Below are 18,335 nucleotides of genomic sequence, written 5' to 3' on the forward strand. Positions count from 1 at the left end.
TTTATATCATATGATTATTATCATATGACTTAGTTAAACTTGCGTCACTAGGCTTATTTACTAATATAAAACATCAAAAGTAAAACTTGATAAAAACCAAATATGACAAAATAACCTCTTCCCTTTAAATTTTAATGCTCAATTCATTATTATGCCTTTCATTACATTTCTCTCATAGTTCGTTCAGAAAAATCCCCAAATTAGCACAAATCCGAGGCACTTTCTATGAGGCCTCCAACTTTAACCCTTTTGTTGCGAGTTTCTGCCATCTGGTGGTCAATTTAGGAAAGTTCAAGTCAAATCCAATAAATGCATCAATTACAAAAATCACGTAAAATATTGTAATTGTCATTGGCATTCATTCCTGTGTGCACCTGAAATAAAAAATGACTGCAGATAAAACCTAAAATCATAACCCTGGTGGTAAATGAAAGGTTCTGTAAAACTGTGAGAAACAGATGGACTGCGTTTTTTCTGGAACAGCATTATGAGAGGCACATTTTGTTGCTACGTTCACAAAGAATGAGAATATAAATGAAGCTGAAAAGATTCAGAAGGTTACACAGGGCTGTGACTTTTAGCATGTACACTGGCTAATATTTAACAATTTTAAAAGCAATGATCTGGAAAATGGCCATATTGTCAGGGTGCGGACAGTTATTCTGATGTTTTATAATTCTGACCTCTCACAACTCTGGAACATAATGTTTTACCCTTTGTGAGTTCAAACTGAAGAGCTTGCAGTTGTTGCCATAGCTCCTTTGAATGATTTATGATGGTAGGTTGACATATAAGGCTATCTTAGCTGTGTTGGGGTTCATGGAGCTCTGCCTGTGCACTGTACCTGGAAAAGATGAAAAAAGTTAATCTGGATGGATTTGGTCTATAGCAGTGGAGTGTGAGTCATTCAGCTCCTCCAAAACAACTACAGGAAATACAGAGGATTTTGATATTTACAGTCCTTAATTAAGTGCAGCAGCTTTACTGGTGGGTGCAGGAAACTTGCCTAGTCATTGCACATTAGGATATGATAGATGACGTATGCAAATTTCGGCTCATGCAACACTGCTGGCACTGTTTGTCCATCCAAGAAGAGAGATCCCTCCTCTGTGGCTCTTGCTGAGGTTTTTTTCCCATCAAAGATATTTTTGGAGGGAGTTTTTTTTTTTTTTTTTTTTACTCAAACCAAGGATCAGATGAAATAGAGTATTTACAGACTGTGAAGTCCTTTGAGGCAAATTTACAATGTGGGGCAGTGTACATAAACCTGATGACTCAGAAATCAGAAATATAGTTATAGTAGCTATAACAAGTAAGATGATAATATGAAAGAAAGAAAGAAAGAAAGAAAGAAAGAAAGAAAGAAAGAAAGAAAGAAAGAAAGAAAGAAAGAATTATATTCACATCATATTCATTTCTCCTCCTAAAAGTACATTTTATAACTTTTCAAGACCAGTGCTCATTAGTTTTTAGTTGGATTTTTTAATAAAAACAATGAAACATAACATGATGAATTGACAGAATATTTTCATACAACATCAATACAATATTTGAATTAGAATAAAAAATCTTTATCATTTACAAAACTAACCTCATAAACAAATAAATATACGCTATATTGTTCTGACAAATACTGTAATTACAACAAACTGATCAAAAAATTATTCTGCAAAACCAGAAAGCGAGGACAGTTTCTTCTTTCTTCATGTTACATCTTAGAAAATGAGCATCAGTATCTAAGCCAAGACCGCCCCACAAGAGAGAATCTAATTTATCTTATCTGCAATGAAGCCTATGAAAAACTACATTTTTCATTAAATTCACATCTTATGATGGTGCACTTAGCTGATGGGAGCGCCCGTGGTGACCAGATTATAATATGCACCCCTCTTAGACATGAGTTCATTATGTGTGCCTTGTTCTACGACAGCCCCTTGTGACATTACTGCTATGATATCAGCCGTCTGGATGGTAGACAGTCTGTGGGCAATGACTATGCAGGTTCGTCCTTTTCTTGCCTCATCCAGAGCAGACTGAACAATCTGCAGGAGAAAAAAAGAGCTTTGTCATAAAATCATCTTGGGTGTCATCTTGGTTAACATGCATTTTTTATATAATATTTGTAAAGTGTGAAGTGCAGTGGAGTCAGGGGGAACTTTTCCCCTTTTAATAATATATGAGCTGCCCTGAAGATATGATTTGTTATATTTTTAGCGAGTTGTTGAAACATTAACAAAGTGCTATTTTGCTGTGCAGTTTTCTATAACTTTACTAACAAGTGTCTTATAATTCATGCATGAGAGTAATTATCACTAATTCAATTTAATAAAAATGCTTTCATGCAAGCTATTTTTGCAATTCCCATTGAAGTATGTCAGCATGATATCATAAACTTCAGTGGCTTTACTCACAAGTCAGAAAAAAATAAAAGTTTTGGCATAAACCACCAGAAAAGAAGAAAGATGAAACTGTATCACTGCGTCTGTGAGCCAAATTATAATTATTCAGCTCTCTGATCAGCATACAAATATGTCAAAATAAAACAAAAAAGCTTTCCCCTCAAATTTTGGATTTTATATCAACGTTGACTTGTCTGCTTTGCTGAAAAACATATAGAAGCACTTGAGACTTCATCTATTTTCTTATCCATACAATAATAATGATAAATTAAATGCTTTATAAAATGTTGTATGTTGTAGAGAGACAACAAGAAACTTACTCACTGAATATTATACCAAATAAATGTGCCTTCCTGTGTTGGGTTTGTCTTTGTACCTTTTCACTCTCCGTGTCCAGGGCAGAGGTTGCTTCATCCAACAGCAAGATTTTGGGATTTCTGACTATGGCCCGAGCAATTGCAATACGCTGTTTTTGTCCTCTGGACAGTTGAGAGCCCTGAGCACCAACTTGAGTGTTGTATTTCTACAGTTTGTGAACATAAAGATAGAAATGGGAAAGGAAAGATCACGTTTTGCACAAACATAAATCTATAACATTACCATTAAATGCTTTACACTATATTGCATGGGTTAGAGGACCTTGGCACAACATTCCACTTGCAATATTTTAAATAACAGTTGACATTTAATAAACTCATTACAGTCACATTATCATATACATGATAGGAATTATGCTGACATCTTTTGTTTAATCCAGAAGGTGACCTAACGTCTTAATATGTACAATGATTTCAACATCAGTTTTATAATTAAGTGTCTTTTTGATGTTCAACTCACATCTGGAAGCGTCATCACAAAGTCATGAAGGTAGGCTTTCTTTGCAGCCTCAGTAATCTCCTCCATGCTGACACTGCGGGTGTTATCTCCATACTGTATATTCTCAGCAACGCTGCAGTCAAACAGGACTGGCTCCTGGGACACTATGCCAATCTGAGCTCTAAGGAAGGGCACGTTGACTCTTTGCGATGGGTGGCCATCAATCAACTGAAAATGAAAGATCCCATAATCAGAACAGCTTTGAATGCTTTGTAACTAATTCAATAGGTAATAGGTAAAATAATAAGTCTGTCTACACACCACGTTTCCTTCGTCGGGGTCATAAAACCTCTCCAACAGCTGAACACTGGTGCTTTTCCCACAGCCACTGCTCCCGACAAAGGCCAAAGTCTGACCAGGCTTCACAGACACAATCAGCCCTTTTAACACCTGAGTGTCCGACCGTGTTGGATACGTGAACTTACAGTTGAGGAACTCTATTTCACCCTTGAAATTATCCTAAAGAGAAATAATACAGACGGGGTCACATAAAGGTCATATCATTGCAAAATTCTATCTGAAGTCTTTAAGTCTTTTCACTTCACAGACCCATTTCTCTCCGTCTGTGCTGCTAATGCTGATTTTAGGGATGCGGTCCAGTAGTTTAAAAAACTGAGCTGCAGCAATTTTGGCTTTGGCATAGTCTGGGGTGAAGGAGGAGGCTCTGCCCAGGGCCGTCCCACTGGTCACCACAGCTGAAATCACCCTGGAGAAACAGCAAATGAGCTCTGAGATAGACTCACTAAATGAAACATAACAGCAATAGAAAATTACTAGTAGAGACAATATTTAAGAAATGACTTTACCAACCTGAAAACCAACATGTATGGTAATCCTTCAGTGCTAACGAGATAGCCTCCGTATCTAAATGAAGCAGCGTTTGCCAAGAAGATGACAGACTGAGCAAAGCCAAAGCACAGGCCATAGATGTTGGCTCGTTTCTTGGCAGATTTATAAGGCAACTCAAGTTTCTGCTCGTATGATTCCACAAATGTCTTCTCTTTTGCCAAACCTGCGATGGTTCTGATGTTGGAAAGAGCTTCACTGGAAACCTATGACAGAGAAATTTCACAGAGGAACCAACACATCAGATGGTCTTGGACGAAAATGTTCTCATGCAGGAGTAGGCAACTCCGGTCCTCGAGGGCCAGTATCCTGCAAGTTTTAGATATTTCCCTCTTCCATCACACTGGAAGCCATTACTTCATTATCAAGCTTCCGCAGAGTTTGATGATGAGCTGATCATTAATTGAACCAGGTGTACTGGAAGAGGGAAATATCTAAAACATGAAGGATACTGGCCCTTGAGGACCGGAGTTGCCCACACCTGACGAAATGTGGAACTCACCCGACCGGCTGCTTCCATTGACTTTGTATCTTCATTTGCAAAGCCTGTCAGCATTTTGGCTTGAAAAACCCCAGACAGCCCGATGAATGGCAGGAAGCACATGATCACCAACGTTAACTTCCAACTGAAGTAGAAGGCAATGATGAAGGACACACCGATGTTGGTCAGTGAGTTGACAATCATGCCGATCTGAGAGCCTGTTGCCTACAGAAGTCGACCAGAGCAAGTCAATACTGGAACAAACCTCACACGGACCCATGTGAATGAGGGTCAAAATATTTCTGTGCCACAACACTGAGGCAAATTTTAATATCTTACCCCCTGGACCATTGATGCATCGGTGGCCAGTCTGGTGGTGAGAGCTCCAGGGCTGTTTTTGGGGTCATCAAACCAGCCAATCTCCTGCCTTAACATGGCCTGGAATCCTACTTTTCGAAGCCGGCGGGTCAGCAGCTCTCCAGATTTAGCAAAAGCCAATCCCTGAAATGTAGAATCGAAGTTAAGTATTTAAACATGTTCAACTAGTGTCATTCAGTTGGATTTTTTTCAGATCAGTCAGAGCAGCTTCATCCAGGTTTGTAAAACATATTTTTCTCAGACAGTTTTTGCAGTGAAAGACTCTAGAATTCATATAAAATGTTGTTGGAAACATGATCAGTTTTGCAAGAACTAACAAGCTGAGGGTAATTTAGCAACAAACCTGTACTCACATCTAGTTTTATAATATATATAATTTTAGATGTGTACCTTTTTGCATCCTTATATGAGCAGTATTATCCACCTTTATGGTATTTTGCTGCACTCTATTTCCTATTAAACATTTTTAGTGTCGTAAGAGATGATAAAGGGACTGGTGTTGCAAATTAGCATTAGCTATAAACACTTAGACCTGTTTGCAGTTTATGTATACTGTATTTTTCCTCATGAAATAGTAATACTCAGTATATGAACTAAACTGTGCTAAAAAGAGGTTTTGATTCACATCTTGTACTTGTTTAGGATATCTAACTCAATTCCACTTTATATGATGTTTTTTTTTTTAATAGAATAGAAAATGGATTACACAATACAAATTTATATCCACATAAACAGAAACACTGAATAAAATTAAATGAGCATGCAAATCTGAATTATCACAAGGGTATCCTACAGATACAGACTTTATGACTTTATTGATCCCAGGGGGAAATTTGCTCTTTTAACCAGCTTAATAAATAGCACGAAAACCGAACAAAAAACACAATCAATGAACAAGCAGTAATCAGTTCATGAATCATCAGATTGTGGTGTTGTAGACTCTGACAGTAGCATCCACTATGCTTATGTGGCAGATTGTATAGGGTTTAAGTGTTGTTGTTTTTTTTTTATCCTGTGACCTTGAACTTTGACCTTTTAACTTTAACATTTATGGGTGAGGTCATGACCAACATTACTGCCAACTTTGATGATCTTTGCCGTATTTGTTATATGTTACAGTGTGAATGTAATCACAAACTAACTGCCCACCCTAAACTCCTACTTCACTGTGTTCTGCTCCACAATATGCCACATAGTTTAAACTTCTCAAATATAATATGTATACACAGTATACAAACCTGCAAAAACTGGGAAAAGAAACTCATCACACCCACAATGCAAAAGAGAACACAAATCCCGTTGATCTGCTCCTTCTGTTCATTCACATCACGAATGGCAAAAGTCTGCAAATACAAAGATCTTAAGAATTATTTGCTCCTAAATGACCTACAGTCACAAAGATCAGACATTCATCACAATTTATACATAAGATAAGATAAGATGAGATGAGATAAGATGAGATAAAATGAGATGAGATGAGATGAGGTGAAGTGAGATGAGATGGGGTGAGGTAGAATAAGATAAGATAAAATTAAATGAGAAGACATAAGTTAAGATAAGAGGAAATGAGATAAGATAAGATAAGATAAGATAAGATAAGATAAGATAAGATGAGATGAGGCGAGATAAGGTAAGGTAATGTAAGACAAGACAAGACAAGACAAGACAAGACAAGATAAGACAAGACAAGACAAGACAAGATAAGATAAGATAAGATAAGATAAGACAAGATAAGACAAGATAAGATAAGATAAGATAAGATAAGATAAGATAAGATAAGATAAGATAAGATAAGGGGAAATTTCACAGTTAACAGCAGCAACATACAACAAGCAAGTGCAGAGAAAAGAAAGGTAGAAAAACCACAAATGAGTGAAAAATTAAATATAATGAGAAAAAAAAGGTATTCATATAAATATACATTTAAATTTAAATTTAGAATTAGAATTAAATATTATCTACATATTTACATTGTGAATAATAACATAAAATAAAAGTCCTCACTCCAAGAATCTGGCTGAAGAGGATAGCATAGATAGGGATGACAGATCCATTTACAGCAGCTCCCAGTGAACCCAACAGCATATACGGCCATTCAGGTTGGTTGTATTTAAGGATACGAGCCACTGGAGCAGACTCCTCATGCTCATCTGAATCTTCATCATGTTCCTGTGAAAGAATATGCTTTAAACTATATTTAGATTTTTAGCAATAATAAAGTTCATTTGTTGCACTTAGTGTTTGGGAACCTTATTTTCTGATGTGATCTCTACTTGTGAGATGATCTTGAAGCTGCCTGACACCGCATCAGGAATAAAGTCATGTGACAGGTTGCTGGCAGATCGCAGTCGAATAGAACTCCTGAAAGGAAAATAGAGACCACTAAATTATTTTCCTCAATCTTTTGTAGTCTTTTCCTCTAATTATACTTAAATTTGAAAAGCACATTACCTGGATTTACTGGACCTTTTACTGGATCTGCAGCTTCCACGACTAAAGCTCCTGACTTTTCCATCAAAGTCTTCTTCAGTACCATCACTAACTGGATCTGGAAGAAAAAATAAACAAATCAATGCAGCTTTAATACTGAGGTTTCCTCTGCCCTTCAGCAGATCAGACACCTCAAACACACTCTATGTTTTCCCTTTGACTCTGGCTGAGAGCTCTCAAATGTGTTTCTCCCATCAATAAACAGTATTTATTCTGTATACACTTCACATCTGAGAGAATTTGTAGGCTTGAATGTAGAAAGGAGGAAAGGAAAAGACTTCAGGTCACTCAAAAACATCGCACAGTCACCTCCGAATGTGTTTAACAGAAAACACAGCTCTGAAAACCTCACACTGGATGGAGTTAAATTCAGAAAAAACAACTCCAGAATGACACTAAATTGCTTAATTTGCTGAGAGAACCACTGATGCTAGAAGACATTAGAAAAAGAGGTCAGGAGTTCAATTACTGTCTAGATGAGATATTAAACTAACAAATGATTGTTTTCCTTTTATGGAACAAAATTCACTACACTGTTAAAAATGTGTTTACAGGCAATTTTAAAATATGGTGACACACTGACATCTATGTTATCTATAATCATCAAATAGAATTAAAGTTGTAAAACAATCAAAAAGTACTAAAAATTAATCAGATGGTCTCAAAACTTTTGGATTTTGCAAATTTTTTCATAATAAATTCAGGTTTACCCAATTTCTGGACACTTCAATCTTATATTTAAATCTAGATTATTTTCTTTATTTGTCAAGATATGATGAAACAATTCACAACAAATTTTAGTCATCAAAGATTCGCACAATGAATGTATTTTATGACAAAATGCAAAATTAGTCAACAACTCAGTGACATAAAAATATATATAACAAATGTAAATACATTTCCTGACTTTTTCATTTTACTATTTGTCCGATCGTTTACTGAAATTGGTTGAAAAGTAAAAAGTAACTGATATAAAAACATTTTTAATTCAACTTAATATCTGTCAAAACTGTCCTTTGACAAGTATTTTTAATTTACTACATCTTGATTTTACAACAAAATTGTAATTCACCCCAGTTTTATGTGTAAATAAAAGTTCTAAAACTAGTATGAAGTGTAAATATGACTCAAATTCAGCTGCTGCTGCTTGTACTACCCTGTCACTGATAATATGATTTGGTCGGTAACCTGATAAAAAAATCAGTACATGTTTATTTAACAGTGTTTCTTTACTGCAAATAAAGGCTGTGAGTGAAAAAAGAGCAAAAGTTTTGTGAAATGAACCTTATCTGTCAACAGTTTGAGGATTCTGTCCCAGACAATTGTGATACCGGACAGAAATCTTTAATACTTTCCCCGTACCCACATCATCAAACCTGATCATACTCAAACCATCATTCACTGCTGTATATCTGTGTTAAAGAAAGCTTAGTGGCAACTTCTTTCTTATGTCTGACCACAGCAAAAAATGTATTTTGATGTTTTGGAAAAAGAATGAAATTCCTGACACCTTTCACCTGGAAAATATAAGGTCACAGTTGGATAAGATTTGGTCATTCCTCATCTGTTACCTGAAGAATAACCTCTCAATAGTCTCATTTTATATTCTTATGTGCTTGTTTGCATTATTTTACATTACATCTTCTGTCATATACTATTTTGGGAGCAGAATGGAGCCCTATTTGTGTATGCGTGCCTCTTTTTTTTTTGGTCCTACATTTGCAAATTATTTTCCAATAAAACATATTTCACAAAAAAGCAGTTTGAGGATACTAAATGTGGTCTTCAGTAGGCCTACCACTGGATTTGTCCCCCGATGGCCCCTGGTTCTGAAGGGTGACCAAAGTGAAGTAGACGCCTTGTCTCTCCAACAGCTCACTATGAGTTCCTCTTTCCACCGCCTGTCCGTGCTCAAAACCAACAATAACATCTGCATTTCTAATCGTGGACAGACGGTGAGCTATGGAGATCGTCGTCCTCCCCATGCGTACCTGCAGACATGAGGACAAACCAATAAGTCGACAAATTCATTAGTTATTCCTGAATTAAAGGTCAAACTCTCACCTTATCCAGTGCTTCCTGAACAATAGCTTCACTTTCATTGTCTAGAGCTGATGTGGCCATATCCAACAGTAGGATTCTAGGGTTTCGGATCAGAGCTCGGGCGATGGCGATCCTCTGCTTCTGTCCACCACTCATCTGACCTCCACCTTCTCCAACCATCGTATCAAATTTCTGGTGAATTGTTAAATAAGCATCATTCATTTTAGGCTGAATATACATGTCTGTGAATCTGCCACATTTATTGTAATTATCTATCACTTATCTATTGTAGTACCTGAGGCAGATCCATGATAAAATTGTAGGCATTAGCCTCTTTTGTCGCCTTGATTATATCTTCCATTGTCACACCAGGTCGTCCATAGCGAATGTTCTCTGCAATGGTCGTAGCGAACAGCACCGGCTCCTGCTCTACAACACCAATGAGAGAACGAAGCCACTGGATGTTCAAACTGCGGATGTCGTGACCATCCAAAGTCACCTAGGGATGAGAATTATATTGCGAGCCATTACTACAGACTTTTTTCTCCACTGATCAGTCTGTGGTGGTGCTCAGACTCGTACCATTCCTTCCTTGGGGTCATAAAACCGTTGGATTAACTGGACCGTTGTGCTCTTTCCAGATCCACTTGGTCCAACAAAAGCTGTGGTTTCTCCTGCTTTGATTTGCACGTTGATATTGTTTAAAATCTGGAAAACCAGTCAGAATTTGTGAGATTCATTTCAAAATCTAAGAAATAGACAGGAAGAAATGCCCATTAACCCATAAAGACCCAGTGCTGCTTTTATGACACTTACCAAATTATTTTTTCCTCCTATTTTCAACCTTTCTTAAGTGATTTATCACCGTTTACTTTAATATTAGGTTCAGTATTTTGCATTTTTAAGTGAATATCAGGTATTTCTCTATATTTAATGTACTAATTATGTAGATGCTCATTAATGCTCAGATTAAAGTTGAGGGTTATTATATCAAAAACAGAGAAAACTGAAGAAAAAGATACATTATTGTGTAAAATATATTATTAACTGAACATAAAATAAGCGCTGTCATTTATCAGTCTCCGTGGGTTTTGCTGGTGAGTCAATGTTGTAGAAGATGACAGTGTTCCAACGTTCACAACGGAGCCTCTGAGCATCCAAATGGGTCATATCTGATGACCATGAAAATATGAAAAACTGCATTTTACACCAATTATTTCCATGTTTTGATAGGATTAGTGGATTAATTGGTATTCAACATTTGATTTCCGTGAATGATTTTGGTTGGTGATGGATGTTTGGGTCTATATGGGTTAAATCAACTTACCTTAACTTCAGGCCGAGATGGGTAATGAAAAGTGACATCACGAAACTCAATGTCACCTTTCACTCTGTCTAGTTTGTAACCGTCATCAGAAAAACAGTCAATTTCTGGCTCCTGTTGATTCAAGCACAAGTAGGAGTTATTTACAGACCACTATAACCAATCAAGTCTTGATCATCATCTCTCATATCAAATGTTCTGTTGTGGTTTGACTTTACCCTGTCAATGGTGTCAAAGATGGTCTTCGCAGCCGCACGACCAGAAGCAAAAGCCTCCAGACACGGCGAGGCCTGTCCCAGGTTCATGGCTGCAATAAGAACTCCAAAGAACACCTGCAGACACATCAACGAGGCAACCGCATTACGAAAGGCCACTGGTTTGAAGATATCTGCACCGTATTTGCGTCAGCGACAGGTGCTAAAGTTATTTCTTAGTGAGGCGCTGTATTTCAGCTGCACTATAACCACATATTAACACTGAATACACAAAAGCACATACACCACTATTTTAACCCTTTCATGCACAGTGGTCACTCCAGTGGACAGTTATTCTCCAGCTGTTCTCTTATATATTCATGGGTTTTGTTGTTTTAGTTCCATATCAGCCAACACAGTGGACGCTTATGCATATGTAACTTTGCTGTTCTTGATAAACCTGATCTGCAGTAACGTGTGAGTGTAAATCAATTGTTATTAGACTGTAATTATCATTTTTTTCTTTAACAAAATGGGTTTTTGTATATTATCTCCATGAAGTGAGTAATAACTAGTATTAGAGTATGTATAAATATGAGAAAACATCAGATTAGCAGCATTAAGAGTGTTTAGATTTCATAGTTTTCACTGTTTATCAGTAAATACACATTTCTTTGCTTCAAAAATTAAATGCATCATATCCATTTGAGTGGACATTTTTGCAGCTCCATGAAAAATAGGTTCAGAAAAAGCTGTCAACTGCATTTTTTTTTTTTTTCATGCATAAAGAGGAATAAAAACAGGGGGGAAAAAAATCATGATTAAGGTTCTCATAATTCATGCATGAACGGGTTAAAATATTAATTGAAATTAAAATATACAATATGTGTTTTCAGTCATGTATATTTTATATGTACATTTCACCTGTCTATCCTTCAAACATGCACATTTTTCTTTGACTATTGTTAACATCAGGCATGTACCTGACAAGTGTCTTTTCCACTCATTCAATGGACAATGTATTTAGACCAGGGCTGGAGGTAGTGCAGGTAGATCGCATGGCATTAAAAAAATTAAAAATCAGCATAAGACCACCACTGATGCCAGGAAGCTATCCCCCACCTCCTGCATCCTGAACCGGTTCTGTTAACTACTGAGCTACCCTGTTATTGTGCTATGGCTCAGTAGTATTACTTACAGACCTATTCACTGATTCCATTTCTGGAAGGTCTTGATTCATTTTGGGATGTAACATTTACTCCTATGGGTGGTGCTTAGTTACAATTTTTTGCGCCCTGAGGCTCTCCTATCTCTTGTATTGGATGGGGTCTACTGCACACGGGATATTTACATCGAGAGTGTATTATGGTAAATGAAGAGCCTTGGGCAAAGATTTTTGCACCCCAAACAGAAAACACATGACTTGACTGCTCACTAAATGACCGAAAACATTATTAACCCTTTCATGCACAGTGGTCACTCCAGTGGACAGTTATTCTACAGCTGTTCTCTCGTATATTCATGGATTTTGTTGTTTTATTTGCATATTTGCAACACAGTGGATACTTACACACCATCCCATAATACACTCTAATTCATACTGTTACTGTAACAATCCTGTTCTTGATAAACCTGATCTGCAGCAACATATTTGAGTGGAAATCAACTGCTAATTGTTATTAGGCTGTAATTAACAGGTTTGTTTTTGTTGGTTTTTTTTAAGTTGTTGTGTTTAGTTGTTTTTTGCATATTATTTGGGTGAGTAATAACTATTATAGTATGCTAAAATGTGAGAAAACATCAGATTAGCAACATAAAAAAACATTTATTTCATAGTTTTCACACAGTATGACAGTAAATGCATGTTTCTTTGCTTCAACAATTAAATGCATGGTGTCCAGCTGGGTGGACATTTTTGTAACTCCATGAAAAACAAGTTCATTTAAAAAAAAAAAAAAAATTCAATCACATGGTTTTTTTTTCATGTATAAAGAGGAATAAAAACACTCAGGAAAAAAAATCTTGATTTAGGTTTTCATAATTCATGCATGAAAGGGTTAAACTACACTTGAATGCAGATTATACATAGTAATTATGGTCTGTCTCATGTATAGCTGGTTTATATAAATATTGTGTAAGTAAAATTATTTTTGGTGATTCCTATCATCTTCTTCTGTATGAGAGACAGGTGGGGCGGCCCTCTATTGAAGAGCCGCCACTGATTTATATGTGTGAAAAGCTGAATATATTACATTTCAAATACCTGAATAAGAGTACCAGGGGTCAGCTCCTTTGTGTCGATAACCAGTTTAGATCCATACCAAAAGGCCAAAGCATAGCAAAGCAAAATGATGCACCATAGGTATCCTTGGAAAATTCCTGTGATTGTGCCCTTTTTCACACCCCAGTTCTGAGCTTCCACAAGGTTTTTGTCATACCTGTGAGAGGTTAAAGGGTAAAATATGTTCTGAATTAATTAATTAATGATGCAGTATCTACAGGATAATCTTCAGTTGGATTGAATATATACCGTTCAGCTTCTTTCTCCTCTCCACCAAATGCAGCTACAGTTCTGATAGCTGACAGGACCTCGTCGGCCACTGCTCCTGCCTTTGCATAGGCCGTCAACTCCCTGCCTGTCAGTCTGGCCACCGCCTTCAGGGAAGAAATAGATTAAAATATGTAAAACAGACGTGTTTAAAATTAGACGTGACAAATTTTTTAATCATGTTCTCATTGTGAGATTATGGGCATCGATACCAATGTTTTGGGGGTTTTTTTTGGGGGGGGGGTGACTCTTGTAAAATTGTAGATGACAATAAAATGACAATTCAGTTATAGCCAATGCTGGTGTTATTTTCTTTTTGTTTATTTTGTTTTAGTTGCTATGGCAGTGAAATCCTCATTATATACAGTATGTAGGAGTGTTTTCAAGTATTTCAGGCTTTCATAAAACATACAAGATTTTATTAAAACATATTTAATGACACAAATTTATGAAAAAAAAGGTTAATATTAGAAAACAGACAAATACCTACCACTGCGACCTGTGAAATTATATATTATAGTGTATGTCCATACTGATATCCTCACTTATCAGTGTTCAACCAATATATCACTACATCCCTGGTTGTTTATCTGTATTCATTTTGTTTTATTGTTGTTATTGTTAGTTATTGTAATGTTTGTGCCGGAGTCAGACAAAGAAATTTTAAGTGTTTCATCTCTTCATTACACTGTCTGAATGAGCAGAAATGAAACTATGCAAATACAATATGTGAATCAACCATGTTACACTACAGATGAATATCAACTACTGCCATTAGAGTAATATCATCTTCAATCATCTTCATCAGTATCAGCCAATGTCAATTCTTAGCTGATACTGTATAATGTGTTTTACTGGTCTGTTGAATGAGAACACTGGATTATACTGTTTTATGTGAACTATGTTGTTTTGTATAGGGACTAAAGGTGGAAATTAGTCTTGGCTATAATCTTGCATATTGGCACATAGTATGTTTATTAATATGCACTGTTCCTTTGGAAAAATAAAACAAACTTCAAATAAATAAACAAGTGGTGTCAGGCACAACAAATCCCGCCCCTCGCACATATTTGAGCTTATTTTGGCATGGATCCAGCTGATGTCATCATGTCTATGTCTGTGGTGATGTCAGCATATCAATTGCCTCTATTTATGTGCCAAGTTTGAAGTAACAAAATTAATGTTTTTATAAATATTTGAAATGTCACCCATTATGACCATAATGATTAAATGGGAGAAGAAAAAACATTTAAAAATTTGTAAAAAATGTTAACTTTGACCTACTTTTCCCAAAATGCAACCACATCTATTCTGGGTCACTGGCAATCTATAAACCCAATTTAGTATGAATTCAACCAATAGTTTTGCTGTTAGAGTGTTAACAACCAAAGTAAGAAACAAACAAACTAGAAAAGCACTCTGAGAGCACAGACCTCTGCCAAGGCAGATCAGTGCCCCCCCCCCATGCCCCCCCCCCCCCCCAATCACCACCAAAATCTAATCATTTGTTCCTTGTGCCAGTATCAACATTTCCTGATATTTTCATCCAAATCCATTCATAACTTTTTGAGTTATCTTGCACACAGACAGACAGACAGACAAACCAACGCCAGCAAAAACATAACCTCCTTGGCGGAGGTAACAAACCAAACCAAAAGCAATACCCCTTGCCTCCCCTTCAGGGGGTGGGGTAATAATTACACTGATGAATCTCTGCAGAGTCTTACCATAGCCATGAGTCCAGCAGCTGCACCGATTAGTGGGCTTACTGCTATGACGACTAAAGTCAGCTTCCACCCACCGATGAACCCAACCAAGAAACCAAACACAAATGTAGAGAGCCTCTCAATAAAGAAAGACACCTGATCAGCAATGGCGTTGTTGATCTTGTTGATGTCACTGTAGAGGAACAGAGTGAAGCAGGGAAAACTGTGTAAACCAGTCATACACTGATAACAGTCTGACCTGAAGATAAAAAGCCACAACTCACTCAGATATCCTTGTGTTCAGTTCACCAACAGAGTTACAGTCAAACCATCCAATCTCCATTCTCATCACTTTTCGGAAATAAGTCTTCCGGATTCTTTGAATCTGTCTTGCAGCTGCTGACACCCAGAAGACAATCTGCAGTGCATGATGGATGATCACCGTGTCACAGAATTAGATTAAATTCACACTTTATGAAGACATAATTACAATTTTATTGGCTTCCAAATTTAATCTTACTTACTTGAATGTAACTAAGAAGCATAACTCCTAATCCAATTCCAACATAGTAATATGCAAACATGGTCATCTGTGCTTCAATATCCACCCTGTAAAGTCAGTATTTTAGAAACACACAGGTCCACAATGTCTTTACAATCAGATCATCAGTGGCATTTTACTCACCCACATATCAGAGTGAGGTTTTCTGCTGTTTCGTATATTGTACCATTTATCCAGTGGATTGTGTCATTGATGCAAACTTTGTTTCCATCTGTCAGTTCTTGGACCTCAAGGTCATAGGCCACAAAAGTGTTTGTTATCCTCCCATAAACCAGAAGCATCAGAGGGGTAGCTGCTCCATGGATGACGGCGCAAATGCCACCCAACACCATCATCACAGTGTCTTTTGTGGTGGCAAATCGGAACTGAAATAAAGAGAAATAGGTGGACATTTTACTCATTTTCATAGGAGAATTTCCTCTACCATTTTGATGGCTTTTTGATATTTAATCATAACATTTACAGTAATGAAACTCATGAAAGAGTTAATGTGAGATATGAGACAAAGAAGTACTCACCAGTTGAAAGAATCCAACACCCAATGTATTCGCCTTTTTCTTTTCATCTCTGTGAATTAGATGGTTATGAGTACACATATGAACATATTATTGACTAAAACATGATATATGATGAAAATTGTCAACTATAATGATACACACTTACCCATTCTGAGTGTCTGCTGAAAGAACGGTGAAACTCAATCATGAGTTGCTGATTATTTCTTCACTTTTGTTTTAAATTACAGCTATATTTCTTTGTTAACAATATAATCAGATCTCTCACCTTCTTTATCCTCATTCTGAGCAGATGTAAGCTCGATGGAGTTTTTCATGTTTGTTGCCCTGATGCAGGTGTGTCCTCACTTTACTACAAAAAAATCCATTTCACATTGATCAGTGAAATTAAACATTATGACGTTCAATTTGGATATAAATTAAAACAAGCACAAAGTTAATGGAAAGTCATTCTGAATTTATTATTTCCATCAAGTGAATATAAGTTGTTTAACTTGAACTACTTTGAACACATTTTAATACATATTCTAAAAACAAACTAATGTCATATCAAAATTAATAACAAATCGTATCAAAGAGGAACAGCAAATTTTAGTGAGGAAGCCCAAAATGTACTGTACCGTCACAGTGATCATCCACCTTCTTCTGAAACACCACTGAGGAGACTCCTACCTTATATTCAACTAACCTCTGCCTATCCTTTCCCATTATCTACACCTCCATTAGACTGATAAGAGTTGTGTCAGAATTATGACCTTCTACACTGTCTTGGTTTGGCAAAATGTGATCAATACTTACACTACAGTAAATTTGTTATTTTAGTTTATACAAGTGCACGTTTACAGACAAATGCAGTGGGACTTTTTGTGATGTCAGATTTGATGACATTGGTGACATTTTGTTACCAAAAAAGGAAAACCGCTGTAATTCTATTGATGATTGTAAAATAAGTTGAATGACCGCAGGGTTATTAGTCAAGACCTGAACGTGATTCATTGTCGTAATAGCTTTTTCAATAACAGCACATAAAAAAAATATAGGAACTCCCCTCTTATCAATGACAAAAATATGCTAAGAACATAATCAGCTGATCTGACATGAGAAAGAAAAACATGGTTTCATCAAATTTTTAAGACAATTTATTTTCCATGAGCATAAAAATCGAATCTAATGACAACAGCAAACACATTTGTATGGTTTTAGTTTCTCATCGGTGTAAACATTCATTTTGCGTTATTCTATGTGCAGCATCTTTTATGAACGGTTACGCAGAGTAAAAATTAATACATAATAATAACTAATGATGTAATGAAAAAATGGAAATGATGGGAAAATGACAGATGCTCAGAGGGTTAACGTCCGACAGGACATGTTGAGGGCCGTGGTTTGGAATTTGCTCCTACTTTACAACCGGTTATTATTCACAACACAGATGAATGATAATGACACAAGAGGGTGGGGGCTCTACTTAGACACAGTGTAATAAAAAACACTTTCACTGACAAATTCTATTTTTTTTTTATGATTATTTTTCATCAGGAAAAATATTAAGACCACATTTGTATTAATCACTAAAGACCCAGAGCTACTTTTTTAGCACTTCTCAAATAAATTTTCCTCTGTATTTAACCTTTCTTTTATAATATTATCCTCTGTATTTTGCATTTTATTCAGCGAAAATCAAGTATTTTCCAATATTTAATTTATTTATCATGTAGATGGTCATAAACCCTCAGTTTAAGGTTGAGGGATATTTTCTAAAAAACAAAGAAAACTGAAGAAAAAGTTAGTTTTTCAGCAAATATATCAATAACAGAATGTAAAAACAAGCATTTCCATTCACTGTCATTGATCCAACTCCATGGGTCATATCTGATGACCATGAAAAGATGACAAACTGCGTTTTACAGCAATTATTTACATGTATTGATAGGTTTAGAGGTTCAGAAGTTATTAAAGATTTTAGATCAGTT

At 36.2% G+C, this 18,335-nt stretch overlaps 1 protein-coding gene across 1 annotated transcript; it reads right to left on the reverse strand.

Annotated features, from left to right (window-relative positions):
* Positions 1–1,585: 1,585 nt before the first annotated feature.
* Positions 1,586–16,679, reverse strand: abcb11a (ATP-binding cassette, sub-family B (MDR/TAP), member 11a). Its single transcript, XM_030125534.1, has 27 exons — positions 16,631–16,679; positions 16,511–16,526; positions 16,366–16,414; positions 15,971–16,212; positions 15,810–15,894; positions 15,570–15,703; positions 15,307–15,478; positions 13,562–13,686; positions 13,295–13,469; positions 11,056–11,169; positions 10,841–10,951; positions 10,096–10,221; positions 9,809–10,012; positions 9,535–9,705; positions 9,272–9,461; positions 7,432–7,528; positions 7,230–7,341; positions 6,985–7,149; positions 6,219–6,323; positions 4,942–5,103; positions 4,624–4,827; positions 4,086–4,327; positions 3,825–3,981; positions 3,537–3,734; positions 3,237–3,443; positions 2,776–2,922; positions 1,586–2,042 (listed from the first exon to the last, which is right to left on the reverse strand). Exons 1-27 carry the CDS (start codon positions 16,677–16,679, stop codon positions 1,842–1,844), a joined length of 3,960 nt encoding a protein of 1,319 aa, XP_029981394.1. The 3' UTR covers positions 1,586–1,841.
* Between the last annotated feature and the right edge of the window lie 1,656 nt (positions 16,680–18,335).

The sequence above is a fragment of the Sphaeramia orbicularis genome, chromosome 21 (assembly GCF_902148855.1).
Source record: "Sphaeramia orbicularis chromosome 21, fSphaOr1.1, whole genome shotgun sequence".
Taxonomy (NCBI): domain Eukaryota; kingdom Metazoa; phylum Chordata; class Actinopteri; order Kurtiformes; family Apogonidae; genus Sphaeramia; species Sphaeramia orbicularis.